Source organism: Perna viridis, chromosome 6 (assembly GCF_037379345.1).
Source record: "Perna viridis isolate PV_CMFRI_1.1 ecotype Kerala chromosome 6, ASM3737934v1, whole genome shotgun sequence".
NCBI lineage: Eukaryota > Metazoa > Mollusca > Bivalvia > Mytilida > Mytilidae > Perna > Perna viridis.
In genome coordinates this window covers 3,375,953-3,389,054 of record NC_142450.1, presented here as the reverse complement: position 1 = coordinate 3,389,054, position 13,102 = coordinate 3,375,953, and the positions used below count along the sequence as shown (strand labels likewise).

Here is a 13,102-nt window from a genome sequence, read left to right as displayed (position 1 = left end):
AATCATAGTTTCATACATGTGTACTGGCAGAAAGGATATAAATTTCAATTATCCAACATGCCAGCACGTGGCTTGGTATTGAGAGAAAATCAACACATTTCAGAATATGTGTAATAAAAATTTGCCCTTATATACTCAAGTATAAGTTGATCCCTCCAAAAATTGGACCCCCTTTCAGTCTCAAATTTCTGGAACTTAGTCTTGTCCCGCTTATAAGTCAGGCTGATATTTGGCAGTTGCATTGCTAATATTCCTGAGTTACAATGAGTATACCTGTTTGTTTTGCTAACTTCAATAAATGTTGAAATAAATTAAATGGTCAATTGTTACAGAACAATCGTCTTTCCCACCAATTCTCTCTTGACAACTATCATATTCATGAGAAATGACCTTTGTTTCACGGCTGATGGCTTATTGTGCTCTAGCCTGTCGAGACGGCTCTATCGACAATATTTATTTCTTGTATATGTTTTAAAAGGCGAGGTTTTTGACAATTATTAAATTTGCAAAACAGCTCTGATTCTTTTAAGAACGATGAATTCTGCAGTAACTGTGTTGTAATAAACTATTTTTTCCTGTCAATTCCATTAATACAATCAGTTGAGAACAAAATGAACTTGTGATTTTCATGAAAATAGATAAATTCAAAGGGAGATAATTATAAAGTATTGCAAAGCAAAAGGTCTCAATCGTCACTTCCAGGTCAAATGGTCACCCCTCTATGAAGTACTAAAACACACTTAACCTAGAATTATGCATTGTAAAGGTATTATTTGAGTGTGTATTGAACAAATGTGGTCAAAATTAAACTCAGATTGTAAACTCTTATTTCGTACTTTTAAGTCTCTACAAAAGTATGAGTATTTTGTATAAGTGTGAATAATGTGCCTCCATTGTGTAAGTTGGAACAACAATGTCGGAAGAAAGTGATTTTACAAAATTACTGTACAATAACTGTTTAAATATTTTGATAACCAAGAAGTCGGTCTCTGTTCTTGCTATTTTAAGGCAACTTAAAGAGTAAATGTAAATTGATTCAGTACATGAGTACTTTGATTTTCCTATTTAATTGACAATTGAAAATTATTAATACATGTTTATTTATCGTGATATTCTCGCTATGCTGTTGTTTAAATGTTAGGCCATACATGGGATTGTTTTGCATTTATTGATCGTAAATAGTGGTTTTTACTGATAAAAAGCTGGACACTCCCGATTTAGGTGCCCATGATATGTCTAAGGCCACTTTTTAAAAAAAAATGTATTGGAAGTATACTTTTAAAGACAGTTTTAAGAAACGAACATTACGCATGTATTAACATTATTTACTTATTGTCTTTATCCATATGCATTTTTTTAGATTAGTTAAAAAAAAATGCATTAATTACGGTAAGTACTGTTGTTTTCAACGTGTGCACCAATTTTCAAAGAGAGAGGTGATTTTCAATAACGAAAACCGGCAAAGACACCACTAATGGAATTCGTTGTATTCGAATATAGTTCTAAATGTCGGTGGAGAGTTTTCCTTTATAGATACATATTTAGACAGTAAATACCGCGTTACCAGTAGTTATAACTCATACTATAAAGACTTAAACAAAAAAAACTACAGCAAAAAAGTGCCTAATAGAGATTCAGAAATTAACATACAAATGAGGTAAAATATCCTGACAAAGTTTGACTAAGACCCAAGAAATACAAAAACATACTGCAAATCATTTAAGATCAACAGTGAAGGTACCAAGTCTATACGACTTATGGTTTAAAAGTTTAGTGACCAACCGAACAATTTCATTTTAGGTCGCGAAATCGCGTAAGCAGGGAAACCTCAAATCTTTTCGAAACTTTGTCAAATAGTACTGCCCCGGGTTTCTAAAAATATGGAGCTTTCGGTGTGTGTGTATCTAAAACGGTTTAAGAAATTTTAGCAAAATTAGTTTTTCCGCCACGGGGCAGATAACTCTGGACCGACAAATCATCACGTCTCACAGGGTGAATTCCAAAGATTGTCAAAATCGTGTCGTGATACATTCCAACACCATTCACCACCCCTCCAACCACCGATTCCTGCCAACCCATTGTTCACCCTCCCTATTCAACTCCTTATATACATACTTTTTTTTATCATATACAGGGCTGTGGGGGAAAAGCTGTGATAGACTGAGCGAAATCTTAACTATGGATCAAGTGTGTGCAAATTAAGTTGGTGATAGGTCACACTGCTCACATAATTGGTCCAATATTACAATTCTACTCTGTCTACCACTTCTTTCTCTCTCTATAGACCTTTATTTGCTCTGAAAGTCAATATTGAAGGACTAGAATAAGCATTGGTTTAGAACTTTAAAGCAATAGCAACCCATTTTGAAAGAGTTATCTATCTAATTTATTTTTCACAAATAAAAAGTCACTAGGTCCACTTTTGAGATATCACTCAGCCTTCACGGTTTTTCATTATTTGTTTAGAAATGTCTCTATTTTACGGTGTTTATTCGCTTAGAATTGACATTTTCGTTCATATTGAACAAAATATCTAAGTGAAGGGATGGAAAACCGTTTTACTAAATAAATGTAATTGAAACACTTTTTTTTTTAAATAAGTTTTTTTTTGTAAGAATCGGTACAATGGGGAAAAACAGAAACGCGCATATCGGAAACCCGCCAATTTGACAATATATTTTCAAACAACGACGCTTTATCCATTTGAAGAGACCATTATTTGATCTCTAAGATTCTGTTGAAACATATCAGTGCAAAGCCAGTCGGTCGTGCAGAGATCAAATAGTGGTCTTTTCAAATAGAGAAAGTATTCTTGAGCGAAATTACATTGTCAGATTGGTGGGGTTTTGACATGCATGTTTCTGATTTTTCTCATTTTGCCCTATTCTTACAAACAGTTATACTTAAAGGCTACTTAGATTACGAGTTGACTTAATTCCACTATTAGAATTTTGTACACTCTATCCAGTCAACATTTATTACATAGCACACATCATTTCTAGGGAGGCAAACAATGTAGGGATTATTTATACTTTATCTGACATAAATGCTGAACATGTAATGAAAAACCTTTGTATATTTATTTACGAAACCAAATAGCATATTTAACCCAATGTTACATGTTTAAACCGAACTTCTTTTGCACTTTAAGCATGTTTGGTTTAGACGGATGTTCGGTGTACAGAAGTTAAAATAAATGTTTATTGATATAACATTGATTTAAACATGTTCGGTTTAGACAGGTGTACAGAAGTTAAAAATAAATATTAATTGATATAAAGTGAATTTAAACTTCGTCGGTTTAGACGAGTGGTCGGTGTACATAATTTAAATGTTTATTGATATGAAGGGAATTTTAACATGTTCGGTTTAGACGGGTATTCTGTAAACAGAAGTTGAAACTAAATGTTAATTGATATAAAGTGAATTTAAACATGTTCGGTTTAGACGGGTGTTCGGTGTACAGAAGTTAGAAATAAATGTTAATTGATATAAAGTGAATTTAAACATTTTCGGTTTAGCCGGGTATATTCTGGGTTGGGTGTAGAAAGGTAATCGGTTGGCCGTGGTTGAAAATAAGTCTAGATTGACATTAAGTGACTTATAAAATGTCATGTATAGACGAGTTTTTGGTAACTCAGGGTTTTGATTTAGACAGATGGTAGTAAATTTTAGTTAATACCTTAGAAGTAAGGGGTAGGAGAAATTAAGTCATAGAACTCTGTGGAGCTATTCAATTTCCATAGAACGAGGAATTAAACTAATTAAAGCGCCAACATACTTTAAAACTTGTATTAAAATATAAATAGTCGCAACCAATTATTTTTTCTAGTTTGAACTACCTCGTTGAAATATATTTATAGCAATGTGGAGGAGTTTCTGAGAAACTCTTTACTTTTACAGTATAAATACAACTATAAACGCTGTCTTCCGCAGTCAGCAGCTGGTAAGTTTATCTTTAAAAGCATACATATTTTGATTTTTTAAAAGAGAAAAGAGGTTTTGCTTTGACTTTTAGATTTGGAAGAAAAAAATATTGGTATACATTATTCAAACTGCAGAAATTTGTATGAAGTCATAGAATAGTTTATAATTCTTATATACATGGAAGATTTTTGGTTCAAGACTCTCCTTTCTGTTTGAATCGTCATATTTGAAATCGCACTAGATTTTTTTTTATGAACATTTAAATTAAAAATTTGGAATAAGTTAATAACTTCTGCAAAAAATCATAACTAAATTATCATTATGATAAGAAATGTTAGAATGAAAATTGAAGAAAAATTTCCTTTATATAAATGAAGGGTTTATGTTTTAGATTGTTTTCAATATAAGAAATAGAAAGTGAATTGATGTAGAGAGAGTAGATACATTCAAGTTTAAAGACTACTGAAAATCAGTTACTTTCTGAAAAAGTATACAAGAATAACTTTAAATGTTTACAATCGTGTGGAAACTCTCGCACGTACTTTCACCGTGATTTATTTTTCGAAATAATGCACACATATCTCATCAACTGTTTGGGTTATGGGGCGTATATGGAAATAATTTTATCTACCTTAGTGTTATATGATAAACGTACAGGAGACCACAAAATACTATAATCAAACGTTATATTTCAAAAGAGTTAATATTGAACTACGTACGATGTGATTTCCATGTTAAAAGTTAATCAATGAAAAGTTGCATGATTTTAATTTGTAAATTTAAATATATTCATAATTATAGAATATAAGTTTTGTGGGTAAATTGCACAAATGTAAAAAAATGAAATAAACTTTGAACCATTTTACAGATATATCATTTTGTTTTAGGGTGTTTGACAACATGTTTGCCATATGTGTATTCACTCTGCTATTTTCAGCAGCGGTAGCCAATGACATGGTAAGTACCTTTTGCTAATCAAGAACTCAATATACATTTAGATAGATAGATGGATAGCTTTATTCAGATCAGAACAGCATACATACAATTTACAGGACAGCATCCATTCATTAAATACAGTCATACAATATATTGTATACTCTTATGACAATATAATATTAAAACTTGCCATGAATGCATCTAGGCTAAATGTTAAAATTTAATTGGTAGCCTTAAAAAGTAAAGAGTAGGTTGATATCTAACCTTGGATAGCCCATTATAGCTTTTCAGCTTATTTCCAATGGGGTCCATTAAATGTACCCAAACTTATTTAGGGCTAAAAATCAAAAAGCAACAAATTGACCGACGCAAGACTTAGGCAGGCATTATATTTATATATTATGAAATAAAATTACTTTCTAAAGTAACCTTCATCTTTTCCAAAAAAAACTTTTTTAATTCAGTTTTAAAACTGTTCACATTTTTGTTCTCTTCAATTCTAAAGGGAGACTATTCCAACCCTTTATAGCATTATAATAAAATGTATTTGAAGAATGGCAATTAACCGATGGAGTAAAAAAATTGAATTTACTTGATCTTGTATCATAAGTATGAATATCTGCCATTTTCACAAAATTGCTATTCATGTACCTTGGACACTTATTATAAAAAATTCTATGTACATGGTTTAGACACATTTGTTGTACTCTTAGTTCAACATTTAAAAAACCAGTTGTTAACAAAACAGGATAATCAACTCTTTTCCTGTGGTCAAAACCATTAATAAATCGTACAATTTTATTTTGCATAACCTGAAGCTCTCTTTTCAGAGATTTATTTATACCACTATACCATGACGAACATGTATAATCAAAATGACATTGTATAAGGGCCACACTAAAAGTCTTCCTTGCATTTTTAGATAGACATTTGGCATTCCTGTATAGAAATCTCAGTCTAGCATTGGCTTTTTGGATAATATTTTTTACAATAATATTACCAGATAGGAATTGGTCAATATTTACTCCCAAATATTTTACACTTTTTTGAGATGTCATAGTATGTTCATTACAAGTAACAATAAACTGTGTGTTTTTTAAAAATTTTCTTTTTGATCCAAAAAGAATACACTCTGTTTTTTTTCTAATTGTAGTGATAATTTGTTATCTACTAGCCAATTACTACAAGACTGAATCTCCTATCCCAGTTTAGTTGAAATAATATCTGGATTTTTATGCGAGTACAATATAGCGCTATCATCCGCATATAATAATAGCTTGCAGTCAGACCCCATACTGGCAGACATATCATTGACATAGCATAAAAATAGAAGAGGACCTAATATACTTCCTTGCGGGACCCCACGGTTGAACTTACGAAAGTCAGACTGTGTACCATTTGCGCTGACCATCTGCTGTCTATCAGATAGATAAGAATCAAACCAGTTCACAGATGATAAACTAAGACCCATAAATTGAAGTTAATTATAGAGAATCTTATGGTCATCTGTGTCGAATGTATCATGCTTATTATGAAATATGTTGCATACGAAAAGTGTTGAAAACACGGAACTTTGTGAAAATAGAAATGATTTTCTTAGATACATTCATATTTCATTATAAATCTAAGATACGTGTAACTTATCTTTTTTGATTGCGGCTAATGTGGCAATGATTTGTTTTGCTTCCCGGGTTCAATACGCAAAGTGCGACTAGTCAACTTTGTTGTCACATTTCTTGAGTATGAAAAATAAAAGGTTTGAAGCCTTTTAATCGTCAAAGAAATAAATCAGTAATGAAGGAGAACATGACATTTATTTGGCAATATGACGGGTATTTCTAGTCTGGCCGAGTTCTCCTACACTACTGGTCTGTGTTACCATATGTCTATGTCCGGCATGCTAATTTCATTTTATTGTACGTGCTATTTTCGTGTTCTTTGTTGTGTTCATTGTTTATGTCTTCTAGCCGTTATCCTTGGATAATTATCCTGCCAATTACCGCAATTATCCTTGTTCCATTCATTTTCTCTTTGATTTGGACTTATTTGTACTTATAATTGAATTGAATTACATTGTATTTCAAATCTTAGATACAGCTCATACTGATATTTCTAACCAAAAGATGCCTTTCGAACAGATTTATGGATGTTTAGGAAGATGACAATCGTTGTATTACTTATTTATTTCTATGAACCTGTTTTTAAACTGTTTATAGTAAATACATCTTTGACTTTCAGATTTTCTAAAGCATAAAGCGTTGTTATTGCGAAATTACTTGTTAAAAATTACCTTTAAATTATTTTATTTTAGAAATTTGAGTATCAAATAAGTGAGGGGCGAGCAAGATTTACAGAGAAAATAAAAGCTAATCTGGAGAGAAATACAGTGACATACTACACTCCTCCCCACAATAACGTGGTGGAATCTTACAAAATGATGGCCTTTGATAAGGTAGATTATCTTATGTCAGCATACATTCTTGTAGAAAAAAAGTTACATCCAAAAGGAAAATATACGATTCCCCAAATTTAGCACAAAACTATAAACTATGGTTTATCGATAGAATATGAATTTCTCCATTAAAAACATAAAAAAGACAAATAAACAAACTTAATGCAGTTTATCTGAATCGTACGTGAAGGAATTATTCTATGTAACACATGCGTAAGTTAAATGTTTTTTATTTGGAAAGGCATCGATGATACAAAGAAATATATGTAGTAGTGAGCGTTATTTTAAGCTGAAGTAAATCATGTCCCTAACACAATCTGTCAATGAATTAAGTGTTATGTTTGTATTCATTCCCAAATTGCGTCAATGCGTATTTTACTTATTGTCCGTTTTCTCATGAATGATTTGAATACGAAAAATAAAAAATATATTTTAAGTGCATTATATACTAAATGTATAAACATTACTGTAGCAAATGCAACTCACTTGTCTTCCATCCCTACGACAATGCCGTGTAAGAGACATTGACGTTAAAGAACTTTCTGAAGACCCAGGAACAGTTGTGGAGTCTTTTCTTCACAGTTGGGTGAGTATCATACCCGTATTTATTAAAGTATAAACCAATAAAAGGCTAAAATTAGAACATCTTCGTTTGCTGCTGGAATTCGTATTCATAACACCCTTAACATAAAACATATTTTTGTGCACGTTGAAATGATGCCGGTTATGAAAGCACTAAAAATAAAGATAACAACATTGGTATTGTAAATTTAACTTAGTCATTATTCAAAAGATACATGTTTTTTCGCGATCTTTTTCGATAAATTATAGGGGGTGTTTGTATGGTTCTTTTTGTGTATATTTTCTGGCAAGGAAAAGTAAAATGTAACTATACGACTTGCTTGAATTTTACGTAGATATGTACTGAATTGAAAATAATCATATTATACTTCTATACATTAATGACTGTACTATGCTTCACTGACACTACAATTCGGAAACAAAGTTGCAATGCTAATCAGACAATAAAATAAGACATTTACAAAACTGAAAGATCAGAACTCATAATAAGCCAAAATTTTATCAGAACAAAGGAGAAAACAGTATAGACAGTGCGCAATCTAAGCGAATAGATGAAATGTACTACATTGATGATGAAACGGTGGAGAATACAGTACAGCTCGGAGAAGACCTACGGAAATTCTACGAGGAATATGGAAAAGATGAAAATGGAGGCTTCCTACTTTACAAAGAAAAGAAACTTCCTGCAAACGCGGTTTTGCTGAACATCACAACATCAGACAGTAAGTTCGTCATATTGTTAAGATGAATTAATGTTGTCCTGATATACTAGATGTACCTATTGACAATAACACACTTCCCTATTAATGTTCCTGTGATAATTGTACAATGTTAGCAAGTCTATGTTTTGTAGAAGACATTTACATTTCAGTTTAACGCATGTTACCCGTATCTGTTCTATCTATGTGTATTTGTTGGTTAGTTTTCTGCCCATTTCCAGTGTAGGAAAACTGTTACCGTAGGTACCTGTCATAGAGTTTACCTTGATATACTTTTGTATTGCTATTTGTTACCTGGACTTTAACGGTTTGGCTATTTCTTTAAATTGTTGCTTATCATTTCGGAATTTTGTAATTTGCCTTTATTGGACTGTTCAATCAATTCTTAAAATTACCACAACATCTCACTCTACTATAGCTGTTTTGCAAATATATTTTTTATTCAAGATGGAACACAGTCACTTTAACAACCGCTGGCAGGACAAGGATATATTGTCATAAGATAGGGTGTCACTTCAGACGATCTACGGTCGTACCCTTATAATAGGGTTCTGTTTCCAATGTCACGTCAATGCAATGTCATAAAAACTCGTTCTCTCTATCCGGATTCGACAGGCTGCAAGGCATGGGTTTGATAGACAAAGGAACTATTCGGAGCCTTTACTTAATTACGGGTTTTAGTTTAAAGGTGATCTTAGATTTATTCTACTATCTGTCTACTAATAAATTCTTTACCAAACTTATTCTTAATAAAGAAATAAAATATTTTAACAGACAAGAGAGACAGGAGAGCTGTTGTGACACTTAATACAGGATGTAGAGGCCAGACACCAGTTCAAAAGTTTGGTATAAATACAAGCAAATCCTGCAACTATCTCAAAATTTGCAAAAAGTAAGTAATGTGATTGTAAGGATATATATTATATATTTTTTTAATAACAAATAGTATCTCCCTTCAGTTGTATTACAAAATAAAGAAATCGAGTTTTGACTACATGTATTGTACCTTTGTTGTTACAAATAGACAAGTTGTTGTTTATTAAGTTTTGTTTGTTTCTACAAAAGCAGAGGACGCTTACCCTACCGGTGCACCTGGTCCATGCTCCCAGTTTTTAGTGGAGTCCGAGTTTTTCATTTACTTTTGCTACTTTGTATGTATGATTTTAGTTACTTTAGGTTTTTGTTTGTGTTTGTCTGTTTTCAATGTCTGGTCTTTGTCACTGGATTACGTTGTTTTGATTTCCGCTGGAATCTTGGTTCCCTTGATTTCTCATTGAACATACAATACAACATTGTCTGCTATATATATTCGTACTTACACAGTGTTCTAATATTAATCTGGCGATAGAAAGCCTAAAGCACACAATTATTATTCATATTCGGCCATATTATTTTATCCATTTTTAACTAATTTATTTTGAAGCGTTGTCTCGGTCAGAGGAAGAAACGTATTTGCCGATTGTGATAACCAACACATCAATTCACCATTCGTCTACAGATGTGTGTGCTGTCCATACGTCACGACAATCCATCCAAATAACGGTGAATGCGCATGCGCAAAGATGGGTTGATGTTTTATCAACAACAGCAAAATTTAAAAAAAATTAATTGTTATTATTAATTTTTGATAGAACAGAAACCTCACTTTTACTATTTCCAGTTTCAGAAGTAAACCAATTGCATTATCGGTTAAGAACTAGAATTATTGTAACCTAGTGGCTGTAGCACCATTTAGGAATAACTAAACTCAAGGCGTTGATTCAAGATGTGTATTGTATGTCCAACCAATCATATCAACAGAACAATGTATAAATATATTCTAGTAACACTGGAAGTAAAATACATATAATCAGTACTAAGAAAGATAACTCTAGCACTCAAATAGGCAAAATCTGCCAAAATTACATGTATGTTTCATAGTCAATAGAAAATAGTGCTAGTTTTCTATTTTTTTTTGTCAACATTATCAAATATAAACTGCATAAAGTATTTGGTTAGCAAAAATAAGCACATCTGTTAGATAATAATGCACATCTTTTGAAAAATACAAGTTATAAATAAAACATATGCATTGTCAAGACAAATAAGCTATTAAAATGCACATGTAAGCAAATCATGCTGAAAACACTATACTTAACACAAGAATACATATAAATAACAACATGCAACACAACCTACCATGTATATGGTACAAATTAGAGTACTCTCTGATCATTTCAATATTTAACATAAAACTATATACATTTACCTATTAGAACATATTGTAGTCAAAGTTAACGGGTTTATAATGAAAAATATGATTTATCTGTTATTTTAATCTTCTGATCTCTAAATTTAGCTTTTTATGATTTTAAGTAATTTAAACAACATTTAACTGTTTTTATCAATAAAATTAATGATTTTTAAACTCTCATGTGTTTTATTATTTTATACAGCACTGTCACCCAGAAATCACACACTCTGGCCATTTATACAAATCTTACATACAACACTCATAAAACTGTGGAAAATGGAACTATATACAAGAACATAAGTAAAGGATAAGTAAACTAACCTTAAATACAGAAAAGTTGTCCACTAGAAATAAATGCAGAAACCAAAGTAAATTAATAAAGTTAACTAGAAATTAATATGTCTGCCAATCAATCACAAATCTGGCTGTCAATAGAAAGAAACAATAGAATTTCCCTCCAAATGTGACACATGACCAAAATGAACCAATAAAAAGACAAACAATCCGAGTTTTCCCAAAATAGAATGATAACACCTAAGAGTATAGGAATAGAGAGCACCTGCTATGAAGATGCACTCAACCATGAAATCAGCATATAGCAAACTACTAGTGGAATCACTGAGCCATGGAACGATCTCTGACCATTCATTACAATGAATGCAATACACATAATAATACATGTATAGCAAGAATGAACACAATTTATATAATTAAGTAAATTTATTTATTTATCAGAAATACAAAGATAAAAAAATAACTGTAATACAAAATATCCACTCCACCACATTATTATTAACTAAGATTTGAAATTTTAGCTACCTGAAACATGAGGAAAGATAAAGCCGCATCGACTCCCAAAATATCTCTTCAAAACATTACGGAAGAAAAGAATAGGTAATTTACGACTCACCCAATAGCAAAATAAAGAACATTACTTTAAAGTACACTGTACAAACATAATAAAAAGATGCAGAATAAATCAGATGAAACAAAACCCATCAATAACATAAAACGTAACAAATGGAAAAAGAAAACAGATTAAGGTATGCTTAAGGTATGATATGGCATGTCTTAATTGTTGTGTTTTCGTGTCAACGAATCAATGGCTTCTTTATAAAAATTAATCAGGTATAGACCCGTTAAATAAATAATTAAAGTACATGCATACTGTGACGAAAGAGAAAGAAAGTGTTTCAGAGTGTTTGTCAACAGAGGTAAATTTAGCCAATGTTACTAAAATGTATGTGTTGGTCAATGTCCATTTCATTGTACAAAGCTACAGTACTTAAGCAAGGATTCCCTGTAGCGTTGTATATAGAGAGTTCTTGGTCACATAAAATAAATTTTGGATCCCTTTGAAGTCGGAGATCAGTACAGATGGTATAAAAGTATTTAAATGTAAATGTTAATAGAGCTCTATCCTTATATTGTATCTTCAAGCTCAATCGAATTAAGTTAAATATCTCAATGATATGGAGTTCTTTTACAAAGGCTTTCAACCTATTTATACTGAATCTAAGGGAAATTACCATAAGTTACTGATGAAATACTTTAGAATTATTCTGATACATTACCAAAGCTGATAAAATATTCTAGTGCACTGTAAAAGGGTGCCAGACTCAAACTTGGGACCTAGGATTCTTAATCGGACCATTGAAGCACCACTGCAAAGGATCCCGGTATACCTTGAGGAGGACCCAGTGTACCACGGGAGCCCGTCAAATTACCAATTAAGAGTACTCCGAGGATTCCAGGAATGGACCCTGGATTATATAATATACAAGATCAGAAAGGAAACATTGTGAATGTTATATATATCTAAATGATCCCATTAATCAAAATTCTGCGATACCATAATTGAACCCCAACAATAACCTGGGATCCCATAATTGTATCACTTACAGGACTCTGGGATACCTTTGTTGGATCCTTTGTAAAAGATTCCTCCTGTCCTGCCCTAGTTAATGAAGCACATGGGGTAAACAATGTAATTGACCATAAAAGAGAGGGCAAACTCATTTTAGACAAACAAAAATATATATGATGAAATCTGATGCAGTTGCATAAAGGAATTTCTCATACATAGACATGAAAGGAGAAATACAATTAGAATTCACTATGATACATATATTAACGATGTTTTTATGATTTCTATCGACAACTATTGCAAACCTAATATTTAAAATGGAACTGATTTAGTTTATATCTACATTAAGCACTTATTACTTCGTAGATATGCTCATTGTGTATTTC

At 31.7% G+C, this 13,102-nt stretch overlaps 1 protein-coding gene across 1 annotated transcript; it reads left to right on the top strand.

The window, feature by feature from the left end:
* Positions 1–3,924: 3,924 nt before the first annotated feature.
* On the top strand, positions 3,925–11,024 carry LOC148613238 (uncharacterized). The gene is made up of 7 exons (XM_088586510.1): positions 3,925–3,946; positions 4,815–4,884; positions 7,175–7,315; positions 7,788–7,901; positions 8,403–8,619; positions 9,391–9,508; positions 10,040–11,024. The coding sequence occupies exons 2-7, from the start codon at positions 4,828–4,830 to the stop codon at positions 10,185–10,187; spliced, it is 795 nt and encodes a 264-aa protein (XP_088442636.1). The 5' UTR covers positions 3,925–3,946; positions 4,815–4,827; the 3' UTR covers positions 10,188–11,024.
* Positions 11,025–13,102: the final 2,078 nt, after the last annotated feature.